Raw genomic sequence first — 21,440 nt, 5'->3', positions numbered from 1 at the left:
GCAATCACTACAATGTGTTTGTACAGAACTGTATCACACAAACGTAATGAGTATAAACAGAAATACTACACCTTTGTTTGGAAAACAGATGCTCAACAGGTGGTGAATATGTTAGTTTTTTTGTTCTGTAGCAATAGCCCTGCTGTTGTGAAATATACCAATATTGAAATAATGCCTCTTATTTCCAAAATCTAAGGGTATAATTGTATTCAAATTGCACACAGCTATATAGAACGATATTTAACTGTATTATTTCTCTATTGGATTTAATTAAGCATTAATTGGTGTTTAGGAATGCATTAGCGTTAACTTGCAGAAAGATTGTTAAACTAGATTACAAAAAATTGTTCCCTGATGTATTCTAACATGATTGCTAGATGGCAGATCGTGCTTCTATAGGTCCAACACTTTACCTCAGAAGCCGCCCCTGCCACTGTGTTTCTGCCGTGACTTTTTTCTACTCCAGTAAAGGTCTTTGCTCACCTTTTGCCATTGCCCCTATAATTTTCAGTTGCATTTATTTATCAAGTTCAGCATGAATGTTCATGGAATTCATTCATTGCTTTCCTCTTTTTGTAAATATTGCTGTGCAACTTTGTCAGTATAGCGTGATAACATTTCATAGTAATATCCAAGACTTTTATTTAGCGTATCTTTCAGGATAACAGTGTGAGAATCTTAGAAATCATCACTGTGCCTGTAATTTGTTTGGTAAGGGTCACAGTACTGAACTGGAAATTTGTCAACTGATGTAAGATGCCTTAAAAATAATGATAATTATGTTTGTGCATTTTAATATGCTAACAAAAATAAAAGTTTACTCAATGAAAATTGTTTGTTTCATTGTCTGATAAGTAGTGTGATTGGAGCCATCTAGAGCCTTCAGGAAACATTCTATCCCACATTCTCTTATCATGGTAAATTATTTTTGTACATAAGCCTCTGTTCCACCTTTAAAAAAATCAGATTCACAATATTCACTTCCTCATTACTCACACAAAATGTATCTTGTTTATTTATGTTGCAGCAGTGCCATCAACCAATGGAACTTCTTGCATAGCATAATGCAAGTGCAGTAGCTTGCAAGGCAGGTAAGGGAATCAACATTGATTGAATCTTCATGAAAGATTAATGACTGTTGGTTTAGTACCTTAACAAGCCCGATTGTGGTTTTTAGAACTTTTACATGTTCATTTGGGCAATTCCTAGGCTGATCCTCAGTCTCTGCTTCATATAAACAGTCAGTAAAACTATGGTATCACACAGAACAAAGTTTACATGATTCACAGAAGTTGACACTACAACTTCCTTCCCTTAAATTAGCTGATGACTGAATTTGAAGCCATTTTGACTATTTTTCGACTATGGCTGCCTCAAGAAATATGTAAAGGTATTTTTAAATTACCGCTACCAGTCACAAACTTTGTCAACTATTGTATTACTTATATATTTAGTGACATGCTTTGAGGGTTAAACCTCATCTTCAGGCTAAATGGCATTACAAAAACAACTTTACAGTAAGGTCATACTGATATTATATAGTCTTTTCATAAATGCTGTGGTAATATCAGCATGACTTTCTTGTAAAGTTGTTTTTGTAATGCCATTTAGCCTGAAGATGAGGTTTAACCCTCAAAACATGTCACTAAATAAATAAGTAATACAATAGTTGACAAATTTTGTGACTGGTAGCGGTAATTTAAAAATACCTCTACATAGTTGATGACTGTTATGACTGAAAGGTGTGGGGGTGGGGGGTCTTACAACATAGTTAAATAATGAAAAACAGCAGGTTCCATATTCTGAGGTAAACATTAGTTAAGGGAGAGCCTCTTCAACCGAAAAGTTGTGTTGTCTGTATGGCAAGTAATAGTGTTCATTACAAAGCTATGTGTCAAGGAGTAATGTACTGCAAACAGGCCTCTCTATTTACAGATGTAGGTATTATTTTCTGTTACACCATTGTAATCAGGTAAATATTAAGCTATTAATAAGAGATAAATAGTAGGCATTTAATATAATTTGAGGAAGCAGAAACATATTTTTCAATGAAGCACTTTCCTTTCTAATTTTCTCGGTTAAATTTAGTTGACACAAGCAGGAATTGCATTAAGCAGATGGAAACAGTTCATTGTTAATGCAGCATACAGAGTAAACTTTCTAAGATTTGTCCTTTTGTTAATGTATACACTGACTCTTAACACGTACCTGGAGGTTCTCCTTTTTGATGAGATTGGAACATAACAAATGAATAGTTTACCATCACTAATGAGTATAATGGTTTCCACACAGATTCATTACTTAAGATACAACATGGAAATCACAAACTTTCAATAATCCTCACTCCCCATCATGTCCTCTGAAATGCAACACATACTACATTCCCCCAATCACCCTGGGCTAAAACTCTGCTAGTACACATTCCTCCCTCCCTTCCCCCCCCCCCCCCCCCCCCCCCCAAAACACACACAGCACCACCTTTCACGATATATGGAGGCACATTTTTTCGAACCTTCATTCTTATGTTGCTGTCTCAATGAAACATAATTGAACTTATTGTTGGGAAATTTTGAGATGATCTCATTGTTGCCCATGTCGTCACTATTAAAATAAAAGTACCTGAAGCTGCTATCATTACTATACTGATGTTAATGATGCACGCAAACAGAAGAAAGAAAAGAAGGAAAAACCATACTGAAGATATGTATCTTCATTCTGGCTTTTTGCTTTGACTTTCACAACTGCTACTTTTTGACATAACAAAAGACATTTTCATGCTTAAGGATAAGAATCATCATGGCTGATGCACAAATCACCCAGTGTGGAGTCAGCTTAAATAAGACTTGCAATCCGGTGGCTGAACTTCCCCCAGATAGGGCCTCCCAGTCAACAATGCCTCACAGTCATTTCATTTCACCCTTACGGTAATTTCCATGGTGTGTTGAATGTAGGGGACCTACTGCTTAGTGAATGTCATTAAAATATGTTGGAGTTTCATGACACTCATTTTATATTGTTTTTCCCAGTAAAAATGTTCAGATTCAGTGGGCTAAACAAATATATTGTTTACATGTGTGCAAAAGTAGCAGGATATTTTACATTTTTCCTCTAGCCTGTAGTGACTAACAATTTTCTAGGAGAGTGTAGTTAATGTCCATATATAATTTATTTTTAAAAGCAATAAGACCTACAGACATTGCACAAAGTAAATTACTGTTATGTCATTCAGAGGGCCGTTCTAGAATGTTGTCATGTTGCTATGAATTATCTCTTTAATAGTCAAAAAACACTAGATAAGAGACTAGAAACAATAGCATTAAATAAATAAATAGAAATTGCCACCAGCTCATGCAATACATTTTGTGAGTGTCAGTAATCTATAACTGTGAATATGTATCAGACACACACAGTAAAACAAATACCCATACATGCAAGAATAACAACATCTCTTCAACAAGTAGCGAGTGATGTGCTATGGCACACTGGGCTGACAACTGGGAGGATCACAGCTCAAATCCCCATCCACTCATGCAGATCAAGTTTTCCACGATTTTCCTAAATCTGTTAAGGTAAATGTTTGGAAAGTTCCTCTGTAAAAGATACTGCCAATTTCCTTCCCTACCTTTGCCCTAGTTCAAGCTCTCCAATGACATCATCAAAATGGCTCTGAGCACTATGGGACTTAACATCTATGGTCATCAGTCCCCTAGAACTTAGAACTACTTAAACCTAACTAACCTAAGGACAGCACACAACACCCAGCCATCACGAGGCAGAGAAAATCCCTGACCCCGCCGGGAATCGAACCCGGGAACCCGGGCTTGCGAAGCGAGAACGCTACCGCACGACCACGAGATGCGGGCAATGACATCATCAATAGAACAAAAGAGTGCAGCATACATTAGCAGATAAATCATAACTGAGTAATATATCTGGTGAGGCTGAGGTTTTTTTTTCAAACCAACTTTTTGTACAAATACCAAGAAATGCATTACCAGTGATAAAAGGCATCAACACACAAGACACAAATATAAGAGACTGATATCACAAAAGAAAATGTACTGCTGAAAAACATTAATATGATGCACAGAAGCAGTTTGTCTCCTAAAGCAATCCACGAATCAGAAAAAAAGAAGGAATAGCTGAATTGATGCTGCCTTGTTGGTTACCTGAAATGCAAGAATGTTGCAAAAAACACCGAGTTCTTTGTAAGCTAGATGTACAGCATTACTGGGATTTATTTCCATCACTGGTGAAGTTAATAAGTACATTTATGCATATATACAAATGAAATGACTTGTTTACTTATTTTCTTATATATACAAATGTATATACATTGTACAAAATTACCACAGACTTCATTCTTATCATACATTTAGTGAGTTTCTTCCTTTGAACACTTTTAAAATTTACAACAAAATAGTTATGTAGTAGCTTCTTGATCAGTCTAATGTGTTGAAATAGGAAGTCAGAAGGTCACATATTACAAATGAGTGTCTTTCTGAATATGTAATGTTTCCATCTGACTGAGGATGAAAGCAACAGTTTGTTGCCGGACTTCTCCCACATGGTCCCTCAAGGAATGGAGCTCTTTGTAGGCAGCCTCCAATTGCTGAAGAAGAAATTGGTTTTCCTTCATGAGACGCTGCTTTGCCTGTGCAGAAATGAGTGACATGTGACTTTCCTTTATAAACATTTATAGACAGTAGTTTCAGCAAAATGAAAATATTGCAGTACGCACTATTATGCTACAACTGGTTACTGACAGTGGCTCTACAAGCAACTTACATATGATTTAAGTTTGCAGGCGCACTGGGCAAGCAAATAAGCAGCATACTTTGCAAGCTTGCTATAAATATGTGTGTCTTTTTGTAGGTAATGACTAGACCAAGTCCCTGTGAACTCAAATTCAGTTTCTTTTAACTGATAATTATTTTAGTATATAGAAGCATGTGCATTTATGATCATTTACAGTTCTGTCATATTCAGCAAGTAATGTGTCTTACTATATGAAACTTCGTCCATCATTTGTTATCGTGATCTAATTTTATTCCCCATTGCAGTGAAAACAGAATAAAAGACTATGACCAGGAATATACAGAGGAATTTTGATAGAACTCCAAACCAGTCTGCAGATCTTGTAACCCTTATCCACCCAAAGGTGGCACATTGTGCTATAATTCAGGTAACTCTCGAAACAGATATATGTCTTGTAGACAATGTATACAGGGTGAACCTGAACACCACCACAGAATTTTGAAGGTTGTTGAGGGATATCTACTGCATATTTTGGCATAATGGACTCATGGTTTCTACTTGTTTCTTACAGAGTAATAATGTAATTATGATTTATTAAAGTGAAAAAGTCTGTAACACGCAATTATCAAAATGTACAACACAAAACACAGAGTAATGCAAAAATCCTCATATGAAACACGTACATATTTATCACAGTTTGTTCACTCTGTGTTGTATAGCTAAAGGCTATCTATGGTGCCAGATTTCACCCTCTCATATATTACATAATAATAATAATAATAATAACAATAATAATCAAACAATATCAACATAACTCGCCACTATACATACAAGCATTATCCTCATGTACACTACACAAATTCACATATGATGCAGCTCTCTCACCTGTACATGGAAAGGATGGTCAATGTGCATTGAGCAAGAACACCCTTTCCAATATGCAGCTGAACCCACCCCATGGGATTTCTCAGCCAACTATGCCATACAACATTTCCATTTTTTAGTAATACTAGTCATAATGATGTGTGTCACTATTAATAGATAACTAACACTGCCAGAAAAATGAGTCTGAGACAGAACCAAGCAGTATTGAAAGCAGACTGGAGGGTGAAGAGTATAGTGGACATTATTGATGTCAGCAGCTAGTACTGTGAGTGAATAGAACAAGTTTGTTTCCAAACAAAACACGCAATACCTCTCATTGCACTGATGTCCAGATATTTTCAGTCCTGTACATACACAAAGATTACAGGGGCAAGAAATCAATATCAAGTGCAATTACTTTGTAATGAACCATGAGGACAAATAACAAAATACTCGGAAATATCTCTGACCTCTCTCCAGCATTTTGTCAGTGTAATTTGGGTTCATGTGGTATATGAGATGTGTAAAAAGTAATGAGAATGACAACACTATGAGCAACCTGGTAAAACTTTGTTGTTCTACTTGGGACCAATGTTCATCCCCTCCAGATGCTCACTCCGAACTCCATACAGCCATCACATGATGTTTGAGAGTGCCATCAGTGAAGTTGTGTTGTTGTTGGGTGTTACAAAAATGGAACAGCAAAATTTAGAGCAACATTATGCCATCAAGTTATGTGTGAAACTGGGGTAATCTGCATGTGTGACCTTTGAAAATTTGAAACTGGTCTGTGAGGTACATTCCTTATCAAGAGCATAAGATTTTTGCTGGTGCAAATCATTTCTGAAAGGCTGAGAACACCTTTAAGATGAACCTCACTCAGGGAGATCTTCAGCTTCAAAAATATTGAATGAATGCAGGCTCTAGTGAGAATGTTCCTCCAGAATGAATACACAACCAAGTATTCTAGAAAGATGTAATTGGAACGTTCAGGAAAATAGTGAACTGAGTGAGACCGGACATTGCAGACAAGTGACAATGGCTCATGTCACATGACCACTTCCATCATGGAATTTTTGAACTCAAAAGGCATTGCTATTGTTCCACAGCCCCCTATTCATCTGATCAGAGTCCTTAGACTTTTTTAATTTCCTAAAATTGAAAAATGTCTTAATAAGATGTTGTTTCGGGACTGTGGAGGACATTCAAAAGAATGTGACTGATATGTTAAAGGTGCTACTAATTCAAGTTTTTCAGTATTGCTGCCAAGACTGGGAACAATGACTCCACCTGTGTATAACAACCAAAGGGAACTATTTTGAAAGGGGGGGGGGGGGGGGGAAACTATAGTAGATAAAGAAATCACACACCTCGTATTACTGAATTAAGGCTAGTTTCTAATAGCCAACACACAAAAGAAAAATTTTATCTGTAGGATAGGGCACTGATTAAGGTATAAAGGGGTTGCAGTAGGTCAATAATACATAGATGAACCAATATCTCTTGGAAGATTACCTTTATCACCTCACTGTGGATTATGCAATTATGTGAATTGGCCAATTTCTCACACAATTACACATTTCCAAGCAGCTATGACTCAGTAACAGCCAGACGTGAATGTAACACAATACATAACAGTATCACTAATCTTATCAACATATGTAAATGATAAATTAAATAGAGTCAGCAGCACTCTTAAGATTGCTCTCAGATTATACTGTTTTCTACAGCAAAGTATACTTGCCGAATGATTGTAAGAAATACGGAGTATAACTAATACGGTATTTACTCTTTGTGTTCTGAGTAGCACTTTTTAAAATCTGGGCGGACATAAGATAACACCCGTAATAAAGATATGCAATAGTATCCAGCAATAGGACTAATAGTAAACTTCTGGAGTTTCTCATATCACATAAATATTTAGGGGTAGTTGCATGAAATATGAATGGGAGCTTTAGCTTTGCCAGGAAAATTGTGGGAGGGGATGGTGATTTAATACAAGGCCCCAAAATGACTAATTCTAAAATACTGCTCCAGCATTTCGAGTATTATCAAGGAGGCATGACTGTAGACATTGAAAAATTTAAATGTTACACAGAAAGAATTGTAACAGGTCAATACGGTTTGTACAAAAATGTAACAGAAATGTTCAGAAAATGCAAGTAATGATATTTGGAAGAAAGTTATCACTGTTTTTGGGACACTATGTTGTATAAATTTCGAGAACTGATATTCAAGACAGGCTGTGCAGCAATTCTATTATGTACACACATTGCTTACCATGACTAAGGACAAATAGAATTAAAAAAAAGGAGAATGTCTATCTCAATACATAAACGTACTGTAATTGAACAATGGAAAATTCAAGGTGGAATGTAACAATATTGTGAAAAACAAAGTTGCTAGTGCGCTATCTGGTGAGTAGCATCTTTCCTTTTCATAATATTGTTACATAATGTAATTGGATGGATAAAACTGTCTACTCATGAAGCAGTGGCAGGAGAACACATGTATAAAGGTACTAAAATTTGCAAGCTTTTGGAGCCAGTGGCTCCTCCTCCTGCCAGACGGGAAGGAGGAACAAGAAGAGGTGTGAAGGAAAGAACTGGTGAGGTGTAGGAAATGGGGAGAGTTTGGAAAAGTCGCCCAGAACTTGGGGTCAGGGGACACTTATTGGATGGGATGAGCAGCAAAGATTGATTTTTGAGGGACTGCATTGGATGAGATTTGAAAATGCGAGAGCTTAAATGTGAGGGTAATGTGCAAGACAGAGATTACTGACAAAACATTGTGCATGAGATAATAAGAGCTGAGAGCTAACTGCACTGTATGTGGTAGAGGTGGAGCTCAGTGAAAAATAGACCTATCAGAAAATAAAAGATATAGAAAAATAAATAGAATGAAGAAAAGAATAGTTACTGAGAGTATATGCTGAGACCTTAGAAGGTAAGGCCAGGTGGGTGGCGAGAACCAACTACATGTTGTGACGCCATTTCCCACATGCAGATTTTTGAGAAACTGGTGTCTGGGGAAAGAATCCAGATAGTTTGTGTGGTGAGACAGGCATCAAGATCACAACTGTCACATTGTAGACATACTCTGCAATTGGATATTGTCTTGTCAATATACAGCTTCTGCCTCTGCCCATCCCCATTCATCCTAATTAATAATGTGATAGTTGTCATGCCAGTGTTGAACAGTGTTCATGTAACAGCTGGTATAGGATATGTGTAATTTTACAGATGGCTTTCCCTTTGATAGAATATGTTTTCCAGTTCAGGGTTGGTATAGGTGGTGGTAAGAGGGTGCATAGGGTAAGTCTTACAGTGGGAACAGTCACGGGGGTAGGAGTTACAGTGTAGGGAGAGGGGTGTGGTAAGTGCATAGGAACTGACAAGGTTATTGAGGTGATTTGGAGGGTGAGGAAAGGCTATTCTATCTGTGTCAGACAGAACAGACCTCACTTAAGGGCATGATTTTAAGAAGTCACAGCCTTGTCAAAGTAGGTGATTAATACAAGGTATTATCAAAAAATAATAGGACTTTTTTAATTTTGTGGGCTTTGTACATATGATTTTGATTGTTTTTTTATCTTGTTGGTACACATGTTCCTACTGTATGATTGCATTTTCAGATGTTTTCAATATTTAGTTTCTTGTTGACAGTCAAAAAGATTACATGTGTTTTTGAGTGCTTGGTGAATATTTATTTTCAAAAAAGATGGATCAAAGAGTTTGCATTAAATTTTGCTTGAAAATGGAATAAAGTGCCGCACCACATTCAAAATGTTGATTTTGGCTTGTGGTGAATCGACTATGAGTAAGACAAGAGTTTATGAGCAATATAACATTTCAAAGAGGGTTGAGAAGAAATTGAAGATGATGACTGCCCTGGATGCCCTAACACATCAATTACTGATGACAACATGGAAGAAGTAAAAAAAATGGATCTTGAGAATAACCAAATCACCATGAGGGAAATTACTGATGATGGTGGCAAATCCTTTGGCTCATTCCAAGCAATTTTTTAGGATGGTTTGGGCATGAAACCTGTAGCATCAAAGTTCATTCCAAAATTGTTGAATTTGATGACATTGCATAGGCATCTTTCAGGAATTGCTGAATGAAGTTGGCAACGATTCAGAACTTCTAAAGAAGGTTATAACAGGTGATGACACATGGGTATGATGTCAAAACCTAGGCCCAATTGTCCGAATGCAAACTGCCTGAAGATCCAAGACTGAAAAAAATTCGACAAGTTTGATCACATGTGAAGTATCTTCTCACATTTTTCTTTGATTATAGTGGATAGTGCATCATAAATTCCTGCATTTGGTCATATGGCCAATAAGGAATACTTCCTGGAAGTAATGCACCATTTGCACGAAACAATCTGAAGAAAACAACCAGAATTGTGGCAAAACCACTCATGGAAATTGCATCACGATAATGCTCTTGCTCCCACCTCAACGCTTGTTCATGATTTTTTTGGCAAAAAATGAAACTGGTATGTTGAAGCGCTTCCATGACTTGAAAAATTGCTGGCACAAGTGTATTGTATCTGAGAGGAATTTCCTTGAAGGGGACAAAGTTGATGTTGATAAATAAATAAAAGTTCTTTATGAAAAATGAAAGTACCTGTTACTTCTTCCTGACACCTCCTACATTCAAGGCCTGGAGAATACTGAGTGAAAGGAAGTGAATCCCTAAGTTGTTCTCTCTTTTTTTTTTTTGAGAATCAGCAATATCAGGATTGCATGTGATGATCTGGGAACTCTGCTTCTTTTAAAGTAAGTTGGTGGAGTAATTACATCCAATGAAGTGTGAGGTGGGAGTGGTGGGTATTGCTGTAAAGAGCCTGTAACTGAACAAATAAATATATTTGCCTTGAATGCCAAGGCTGTATGAGAGGGAAAGTTTGACATGGAAAGGATGGTAACTGTCATAATGTAAGTACTGTTATTTATTGATAGGTTTATTGTGAACAGAAGTGTGAAACTGACCGATGGTGAGGACAATGTCAACATCAAGAAAAGTGGCATAGGATTCAGAACAGGACCATGTGAAATTTAAGTGGGAGAGAGTATTTAGAGATTCTAAGAATTTTAATGGGTCATCCTCACAATGAGCCCATATGGCAAGGATGCCATCAATGTATTTAAACCAGACCAGAGGACAAATACTTCTGGAGCAAGGTATTTGATGGGAATAGGAGGCCACAGATTTCAAACGATGTAGGAAGTGGTTGATGTCTTCAGTATAGTATGGAAGTCTTTGTACTACAGATTTCAGATGTTGATCAACTAAGGCAGATATACAGTCCCAGGTTGATTGGGTTTGTGAATGTTAGGAAGAAGACAAAAGGTGGTGGTGTGTGGTTTGGTTGGGGTAAGAAGTTCTATGGATTGAGGTATTAGTCCTTGCGAGGGCCCAGAGGTTATAAGGAGGGACTGTTGTTCAGTTTGTATTGCAGGGATGGGGTCTTGATGGTAGATGCTGTACACAGAGATGTCAGACAACTGGCACAGACCCTCACTTACATAATCCTGCCAGTCAAGTACCACAATGGAAGATGCCTTGTCAGCTTTGAGAATAGTGATGGAGTCATCAGTTTTTAGGGAATGAAGAGCCTGGAGTCCTGCAAAGGACAGGGTTAGGGTCATGTTATAGCAACCTGAGGAAGGACTGCAAAGCAGTGCTAGATGTTAGGAATTCTTAAAAGGCTTGAAAGGGATGATTTTGGGGCAGTTGTGGTGGATCAAGCTGGAACTGTTCAAGGCAGGGTTCAGTGCCAGGCTTGCTGTTAGAAATGTTTTGTGGTAGGCTCCATCTGATATTTATTTGACCTAGTACAGAGACAGACATTTTTCCCTCACTCAGCACATGAGTGGAACATGCTAGTCACCAATACTGGTGTGAAGTACCTGCTGTCATACATGGTATAGTAGCTTATAGAGTATATTGTATAACTGGTGTCCAAAATTAAAGCAAAAAATTACTGTTTTCCCATCCTGTGTCTAATTCATGATATAATCATACAAACTGCAACAGACGACCATACGATCATGTTCTGCATGGAAGATAGCATTTTGGCCATCAGAAAATCATGCCAGCAATAATGTCAGGGCACCTATCAAACAGAGTAGTGTTTGTCGGGTAGTCCCACATCCACAGCCAATGCGTACACAGTCACAGATGGTGCAGTATGGCACAAAGAAGATGCCTACCAGACGCTCTGCATTTGAGGCCCGTAGGAAGAATGGAAGCAGGAGAGTCGTAAACTCATGTGGCCCAATGTCTTAAAATTAGTCTTTCTGTTGTTTCTCAGATGCAGCAACATTTAATACAGACTGAAACCATACCCTGAAGACCCGGGGAGGGCCAAACATGGGTGACATCAGAAAGAGAGGACCATTATTTGGCTGTAAGCACAATGATGTGGCCTTAGTACTGCGTAGCAACTGGCATCAGACCTTGCAGCATCCACTGGATGTGTTTTATCGAGGCAATCGATGTAGAGAAGGCTTTGACAGAGTGGCCTTTATTGTTGGAGGCCTGCTGTATGTGTGCCTCTGATGCGTCTTCACAGAAGGGAATATCTAAAATGGAGTTGTCAACATGCCACCTGTACCGTTGAAGAGTGGGCCAATGTTCTTTTCACAGATGAGCCCCAGTTTGGGCTGGAGAGTGATTTTGGATGGATTCGCATCTGAAGGGCAATTGGAACATTATTTCGAGACCTGAACATTGTGGAAAGAGATCATGATTTTGAGACCCGAACATTGTGGAGAGAGATTGATATCGAGGAGGATCACTAACCATGTGAGCTGGATTATGTTGACCACTCTAACATCTCTTCATTAAATTGTACTGCTGTTAGGTACTGCAACATGGTCTTGGGGCTTCATGTACAGTAATTGCCAGGTTCTGTGCACCCAGGCCTCATATTTATGGAAGATAATGCTTGACCTCACAGAGCACGAGTGGTTGATGTTTTCTTGGAAATGGAAGATACTGCACACATGGTGTGGCCTGCTCACTCTCCTGATTCGAATCCCATAGAGCATGTCTGGGATGCACCAGGGAGATGGGTTGCATCATGTCAACATTCACTGACCACTCTCCAAGGCTTGCAAACAGCTTCGCAAGAAGAATGGGTGTTATTGCCTCAATATGACATTGATGACATACACAGCATGCTACATTGTTGTCAGGCCTCTATTGCTGGCAGAGGTGATCACATCCTGTAGCGAGGCATTAACCAGTTGTTGGAAAGTGTGTGTAAATCTGTTAGGTTGGAAAAAACGAAGAACATTTTTGTCTACTGTTCTGCTTTTGCAGTTGTTTCTTTATGTTGTTTCTACTTTGTTGTCACCTGTTGATACTATTTTGTGGCAAAATAAATGCAAACTTGCAAAATTTCTGTTTGGTGCTTTAATTTTGGACACCAGTGAAGATCTAGACATAATACATCCAGCAAATTGCTCAACAGTTTATTATTTTGTAGGCTGTCGCTTCCACTTGTCAGAACAGTCTGCCACAAGCATGCTTTCTCATGTGATGTTCAGCTCAAAGATATGATTTGCATTCATGAACCTCTATGTAATATCTGTCAGACTGCTTCTACTGAGTAAGGTCCTTATGTACGTATATAAATAAAAATATTTTTATGTAAATCATTGAATTTCTGCTTTTATTTCAATAGCAAGGTGAAAATCCTCATCCTGGCAGTGGAAGACAGACTGTATCTTGTGACCACAAACTTAATGGTTTATCTGGGCATGAAAGACAGATGTTAACAAAAAAAATATGCTGAGCAGTTAGGTACAGATCAATAAGAGAAGTACTTTACCACAGAATCATAAACAGTGACTCAGTAATGGTTGTTGGGAAGAAATCATGGGAAGAATGCTCTGAAGAAATTTATGAAGCAGACAGTGTTGATGTAAAATTTAACCATTTTTTTTTAAGTGAATTCCCTCAGCACTGTCTCTTGCTCTCCCCTAAAATGAATAGCAGTAAAATCATACAGGAGTAATGATGGTAATGGAAACAGTTAGATCTATCTATCTATATCTGAATCCCGCTCCAGCTACTGCCGGGTCTGGGTGCTGATGAGTCCTCTCCATTTGGCTCGGTCCTCCCACCACTTTTCTTCCTCCACTTGCTGCCAGGTCACACCTCTCCTTTCTACAGATATTCTCACTCCCATTTTCCACCGTGTTCTTGGGCGCCCTCTAGGTCTTTTCCCATCCATCTTTAGTTCTTCCATAATTTTGGGGAGTCTCTGCCCATGCATCCTCTTAACATGCCCATACCATCTTAATCTCCTTCTTTCAATTTCTTCTCTCATACTTTCTTGTTTGAGGTCCTTTCTAATCTCTTGATTGTGGCACCATACACAATCATTAACCCAGCTCCCTATTCCTCCCTGGGGTAATTCCTGTCTGGCGCATCCATGTCGCGGGGGTGGGCATCCTACGCTTCAGTAGGCCAGAGTGCTAGGATGGCTGAGTTCAGGCAGGGACCCAATCCCGTGGGGTATAACATGGAACCCATGCCCAGGGTTACGGGTGAAGACGTTAATGGCAGCGACGGCGGAGAAGGAAGACTTTGGAATGGCGTAGCTGGCAGATGAGGCAACCCTCCTTTCTGGGGATTAAATGAGAAGGGAACCACTGCCTTGTGGTGGAGGAGAAACTCCAAAGGCTAAGGGAGACAACCCCAACAGAAAATCCTTTCTTGTGTTCGGCCTAGCAAGCCAGTAGGAAAGTCTTCATATATTGCTTTCAAAACACAGACGAGCCTCGGAAACAGTTATAAAAGTACTTAATTATATGGCAGTTTTAATCAGCATATTAATTTTGGATATTATATACCTGTAACTGACAAATGTTCTAAACATCCAAGGGTATTGATTGTGTTGATGGCAAAAGTCTTTGGCTTGTGCTAAGGAACTATGTATATAAGATCCTGCTGATGATTGGCTGCAGAACACCACTTTTTCATGGCAATATACATTGGTTTTATAAATACAGCCCCTGAGGAGATTACAAAATTCATCAGGTCACTGATGAGTGGTAATTCTGCTTCATATGATGACATTCAGGGGAAAGAATTAAAATATTATGCTTAATAATAAGTCAGTGACTTAGGTCATATTCCCCAACTGACTTAAATATGCTCTAGTAATACCCATCTTTAAAACTGCAGGTAAGGAAACCACCACCTACTTCACTCCTTCCAATACTTCCAAAAATATTTCAGAAAGTGGCCTATGATGAAATGCTGACTCATTTAACTAAACAGCTCGACTTTCTTCTTGGTCCTCCATAGATAGAGCAATACAAGACCACAGATATGAAGTCATGGCATAGATAAATGAGAAAAATTAACCTATATATGTATTATCTGACCTCAATTTAGCTATTGTTTGTGTGGATTACAAAATTCTGCTTTCCCAGCTAAAGTGTTATGACCTCATTCCTCTTGTATGGATGGAGTCTTGCTTTCATAACAGAAAGCAAAGGGTCTCATTGATATACTTTGTCATAAGCATGAAAATAACCCTAGGATGGGGAAACATGGCTTATAGGGTCTTTTAAGGTTCAGAACAGGGCTCATTCTTATTCTTAACATATATAAATGATCTCCCAGTGACTTGAAAGAGTGGTTCAAAACCTATAGTGTTTGGTGATGACACAAATAATCAATGTTAATTAAGTGTGTGAGCTTAGCTTTTCTGGGCACAGATTAGATGATAACTAAACAGGCCCACAACTAGTTCACAGCAAAGTAGTTTTAAGTCTTCATATTATGATGCTTCAACAAACAAAAATGACTTGATGGCACCAAAAGTGGACACTAATGGTTGTTCACTAAAGGGAGCACTGTGTATAAAACCCAATGAGGTCCACCTGGATAAGAAGTTGAAATGAGTCAACAAACATATAAACTAATCAATAATTTCAGTTTGGCATGTTTTGCACCTTTTTCTTCATATTTTTACTACTTGTTGTCTTATGAGATTACCTTATGGGCCGGTGCTGCACCTAAAGTAAATGTATTAGGTGGTGCATAAGTTCATACTGTTTTTGTTTTGCTTGTTGGTATTCTGGTTGCTAGGGATTTATTTATTAACTTTCATTTTTTATTTGTAGTCCACTGTTGCCATTTAAGTTTACATATTGTCATTTTGTCATTTGCAGATAGAGTGTGGAGCTGTGGACACTAAAAAGGAGAGTGCCAATTAGAGAAATTGGCACATTTCAAGAAAGCTTTTAACAATGTCAACAAGAATACACTCTTTGAAATTATGAAGGTAGCAAGAGTAAAATAAAGGAAGTGAAGGTGATGTTCAACTTGTTCAAAAACCTGACAGCATTTATAAGAGTCAAGGGGCTTTAAAGGGAAGCATTGACTGAGAAGGGAGTGAAAAGAGGTTACAGCCTATTCTGAACATTATTCAGTCTGTACATCAAGCAAGCAGTACAGAAAACTAAACAAAAATTATGAGAAGGAATTAAATCTCAGGGGGTAGAAATAAAAACTTTGAAGTTTGCCATTCACATTGTAAAACTGTCAGAGACAGTAAAGGACTTAGAAGAGTAATTGAACAGAATAGATAAGGTCTTTAAAGGAAGATATAAGCCGGTCTAAGGCTTCCATTCAGTCTCTTGTTGACAAGTCTGGTATGGCGGTTGAAGATAGCAAAACAAAAGACAAAGTTTTAAATTTTATGTTCAAGAAATCGTTCACACAGGAGAATCATGCAAACGTATTGTCATTTGACCATCGGACAGACTCCCATATGCACGACATAGTAACAGGCACCCTTGATGTAGAGAAACAACTGAAAGATGTGAAAGTATATAAATCACCATGTCTGGATGGAATCTGAATTTGGTTTTACAGAGAGCACTCTCTACAGCAATGGATCCTTACCCAGCCTGCATTTATCATGAATCTCTAACCCAGCACAAAGGTCCAAGTGAAAGGAAAAAAGTGCAGGTGACTCCTTACATAAGAAGTTAAAAGAACAGACCCACAAAACTACAGACCAATATCCCTAACTCTGGTTTGCTGCAGAATCCTTGACTGTATTCTCAGTTCAAATATTTTATGCTTTCTTGGGACTGAGAAGCTTATGTCCATCAATCAGCATGGTTTTAGAAAGCATCACTTGTGCTAATATCAGCTTGCCCTTTCCTTACATGATACACTTCAAACTATGGATGAAGGGCAACAGGCGGATGCCATATTCCTAAATTTCTGGAAGGGGTTTGACATAGTGCCCCACTGCAGGTACAAGCATATGGAATACATTTGCAAATATGCGAGTGGCTCAAAGACTTCTTAAATAATAGAACCCAGTGTGTTGTCCACAACGGCAAGTGTTCATCAGAGATAAGGGTGTCATCAGGAGTGGCGCAGGGAAATGTGATAGGACTGCTGCTGTTCTCTACATACATAATTGATTTTGTGGACAGGGTGGGCAGCAATCTGCAGTTGTTTGCTGATGATGCTGTGGTTTACGGTAAGATGTCAAACTTAAGTGACTGTAGGAAGATACAAGATGATATAGACGAAATTTCTAGTTGGTGTGATGAATGGCAGGTAGCTCTAAATGTGGAAAAATGTAAGTTAAACTAGTGTCCTGCTTGACACAGTCAAGTCAGTTAAATATCTGGGCACAACATTGCAAAGTGATGTGAAATGGAATGAGCATGTGAGAACTGTGGTAGGGAAGGCAAATGGTTGACTTTGGGTTATTGGGAGAATTTTAAAAAAGAGTGGTTCACCTGTAAAGGAGATGCATATAGGACACTGGTATGACCTATTCTTGGGCACTACTCAAGTGTTTGGGATCCATACCAGGTCTGATTGAAGGAGGTCATAGAAGCAATTCAGAGGCGGGCTGCTAGATTTGTTAACAGTAGGTTTGAATAACATGTAAGTGTTACAGAGATGCTTCACAATGTTCTTTTTGAGAAACGCTATTGAGAAAATGTAGTGAACGGCATTTGAAACTGAGTGATAAGCAATTCCATTGCCACCAATGTACATTGCAAGTAAGGACCACAAAGATAGGATATGAGAAATTAGGGCTCATATGGAACCATGAACCATGGACCTTGCCGTTGGTGGGGAGGCTTGCGTGCCTCAGCGATACAGATAGCCATACCGTAGGTGCAACCACAATGGAGGGGTATCTGTTGAGAGGCCAGACAAACGTGTGGTTCATGAAGAGGGGCAGCAGCCTTTTCAGTAGTTGCAAGGGCAACAGTCTGGATGATTGACTGATCTGGCCTTGTAACAATAACCAAAACGGCCTTGCTGTGCTGGTACTGCGAACGGCTGAAAGCAAGGGGAAACTACAGCCGTAATTTTTCCCGAGGGCATGCCGCTTTACTGTATGATTACATGATGATGGCGTCCTCTTGGGTAAAATATTCCGGAAGTAAAATAGTCCCCCATTCGGATCTCCGGGCGGGGACTACTCAAGAGGATGTCGTTATCAGGAGAAAGAAAACTGGCGTTCTACGGATCGGAGCGTGGAATGTCAGATCCCTTAATCGGGCAGGTAGGTTAGAAAATTTAAAAAGGGAAATGGATAGGTTGAAATTAGATATAGTGGGAATTAGTGAAGTTCGGTGGCAGGAGGAACAAGACTTCTGGTCAGGTGACTACAGGGTTATAAACACAAAATCAAATAGGGGTAATGCAGGAGTAGGTTTAATAATGAATAGGAAAATAGGAATGTGGGTAAGCTACTACAAACAGCATAGTGAACACATTATTGTGGCCAAGATAGATACAAAGCCCACACCTACTACAGTAGTACAAGTTTATATGCCAACTAGCTCTGCAGATGACGAAGAAATTGAAGAAATGTATGATGAAATAAAAGAAATTATTCAGATTGTGAAGGGAGACGAAAATTTAATAGTCATGGGTGACTGGAATTCGAGTGTAGGAAAAGGGAGAGAAGGAAACATAGTAGGTGAATATGGATTGGGGGACAGAAATGAAAGAGGAAGCCACCTGGTAGAATTTTGCACAGAGCACAACATAATCATAACTAACACTTGGTTTAAGAATCATGAAAGAAGGTTGTATACATGGAAGAACCCTGGAGGTACTAAAAGGTATCAGATAGATTATATAATGGTAAGACAGAGATTTAGGAACCAGGTTTTAAATTGTAAGACTTTTCCAGGGGCAGATGTGGACTCTGACCACAATCTATTGGTTATGACCTGTAGATTAAAACTGAAGAAACTGCAAAAAGGTGGGAATTTAAGGAGATGGGACCTGGATAAACTAAAAGAACCAGAGGTTGTACAGAGATTCAGGGAGAGCATAAGGGAGCAATTGACAGGAATTGGGGAAATAAATACAGTAGAAGAAGAATGGGTAGCCTTGAGAGATGAATTAGTGAAGTCAGCAGAGGATCAAGTAGGTAAAAAGACGAGGACTAGTAGAAATCCTTGGGTAACAGAAGAAATATTGAATTTAATTGATGAAAGGAGAAAATATAAAAATGCAGTAAGTGAAACAGGCAAAAAGGAATACAAACGACTCAAAAATGAGATCGACAGGAAGTGCAAAATGGCTAAGCAGGGATGGCTAGAGGACAAATGTAAGGATGTAGAGGCCTGTCTCACTAGGGGTAAGATAGATACCGCCTACAGGAAAATTAAAGAGACCTTTGGAGATAAGAGAACGACTTGTATGAATATCAAGAGCTCAGATGGAAACCCAGTTCTAAGCAAAGAAGGGAAAGCAGAAAGGTGATAGGAGTATATAGAGGGTCTATACAAGGGCGATGTACTTGAGGACAATATTATGGAAATGGAAGAGGATGTAGATGAAGATGAAATGGGAGATACGATACTGCGTGAAGAATTTGACAGAGCACTGAAAGACCTGAGTCGAAACAAGGCCCCCGGAGTAGACAATATTCCATTGGAACTACTGACGGCCTGGGAGAGCCAGTCCTGACAAAACTCTACCATCTGGTGAGCAAGATGTATGAAACAGGCGAAATACCCTCAGACTTCAAGAAGAATATAATAATTCCAATCCCAAAGAAAGCAGGTTTTGACAGATGTGAAAATTACCGAACTATCTGCTTAATAAGTCACAGCTGCAAAATACTAACACGAATTCTTTACAGACGAATGGAAAAACTAGTAGAAGCCAACCTCGGGGAAGATCAGTTTGGATTCCGTAGAAATGTTGGAACACGTGAGGCAATACTAACCTTACGGTTTATCTTAGAAGAAAGATTAAGAAAAGGCAAACCTACGTTTCTAGCATTTGTAGACTTAGAGAAAGCTTTTGACAATGTTGACTGGAATACTCTCTTTCAAATTCTAAAGGTGGCAGGGGTAAAATACAGGGAGCGAAAGGCTATTTACAATTTGTACAGAAACCAGATGGCAGTTATAAGAGTCGAGGGACATGAAAGGGAAGCAGTGGTTGGGAAGGGAGTAAGACAGGGTTGTAGCCTCTCCCCGATGTTGTTCAATCTGTATATTGAGCAAGCAGTAAAGGAAACAAAAGAAAAATTCGGGGTAGGTATTGAAATTCATGGAGAAGAAATAAAAACTTTGAGGTTCGCCGATGACATTGTAATTCTGTCAGAGACAGCAAAGGACTTGGAAGAGCAGTTGAACGGAATGGACAGTGTCTTGAAAGGAGGATATAAGATGAACATCAACAAAAGCAAAACAAGGATAATGGAATGTAGTCTAATTAAGTCGGGTGATGCTGAGGGAATTAGATTAGGAAATGAGGCACTTAAAGTAGTAAAGGAGTTTTGCTATTTGGGGAGCAAAATAACTGATGATGGTCGAAGTAGAGAGGATATAAAATGTAGGCTGGCAATGGCAAGGAAAGCGTTTCTGAAGAAGAGAAATTTGTTAACATCCAGTATTGAATTAAGTGTCAGGAAGTCATTTCTGAAAGTATTCGTATGGAGTGTAGCCATGTATGGAAGTGAAACATGGACGATAAATAGTTTGGACAAGAAGAGAATAGAATCTTTCGAAATGTGGTGCTACAGAAGAATGCTGAAGATTAGATGGGTAGATCACATAACTAATGAGGAAGTATTGAATAGGATTGGGGAGAAGATAAGTTTGTGGCACAACTTGACCAGAAGAAGGGATCGGTTGGTAGGACATGTTCTGAGGCATCAAGGGATCACCAATTTAGTATTGGAGGGCAGCGTGGAGGGTAAAAATCGTAGAGGGAGACCAAGAGATGAATACACTAAGCAGATTCAGAAGGATGTAGGTTGCAGTAGGTACTGGGAGATGAAAAAGCTTGCACAGGATAGAGTAGCATGGAGAGCTGCATCAAACCAGTCTCAGGACTGAAGACCACAACAACAACAACAACAACAACATGGAGGCATATAGATGGTCATTTTCCTCTCACTCTATTTGTGAGTAAACGGGAAAGGAAATAACTAGTAGTGATAGAGTGTACCCTACACCGTGCACCATATGTTGGCTTGTGGAGTAGTAGATGTAGAGGTAGAACATCAACAAAAGCCCCCCAGGGGGCTCACCGCTCCTTGGTGGGTAAGTGCTTGACTACCATGAGGCCCCAGCCTTTGCAGCATCTTTGACATTTCGTGCTGCATGTGTATCCTCTTGCTATTCTTTCTTGCATCCATCGGGGAAAAAGTCTTGGGGTGTTTTTTGGAATGTGTTCCTCATTTTCAGTGGCTGACATTGGAACAGTCTCACCACTGTTTTTTCAATCCTTTTTTTCTTTCTTCGTTCACCTTCATCTATTCTTCCTCCA

At 38.9% G+C, this 21,440-nt stretch overlaps 1 protein-coding gene across 5 annotated transcripts in view; it reads right to left on the bottom strand.

Annotated features, from left to right (window-relative positions):
- Positions 1 to 4,282: 4,282 nt before the first annotated feature.
- Positions 4,283 to 21,440, bottom strand: part of LOC126481128 (ras guanyl-releasing protein 3-like) — a 448,249-nt gene continuing 431,091 nt past the window's right edge. For 4 of the 5 annotated variants that reach the window (XM_050104668.1, XM_050104669.1, XM_050104671.1 and 1 more), the window contains one exon: positions 4,283 to 4,654. In XM_050104668.1, the coding sequence (XP_049960625.1) occupies positions 4,484 to 4,654 (171 nt within the window). In that variant the 3' untranslated portion in view covers positions 4,283 to 4,483. The remainder of the gene's footprint in view (positions 4,655 to 21,440) is intronic. The other variant, XM_050104672.1, reaches the window with a different exon arrangement.

The sequence above is a fragment of the Schistocerca serialis genome, chromosome 5 (genome assembly GCF_023864345.2).
Source record: "Schistocerca serialis cubense isolate TAMUIC-IGC-003099 chromosome 5, iqSchSeri2.2, whole genome shotgun sequence".
In the NCBI taxonomy this organism is placed as follows: Eukaryota; Metazoa; Arthropoda; class Insecta; order Orthoptera; family Acrididae; genus Schistocerca; species Schistocerca serialis.
This window is presented reverse-complemented; position numbering and strand designations above follow the sequence as displayed.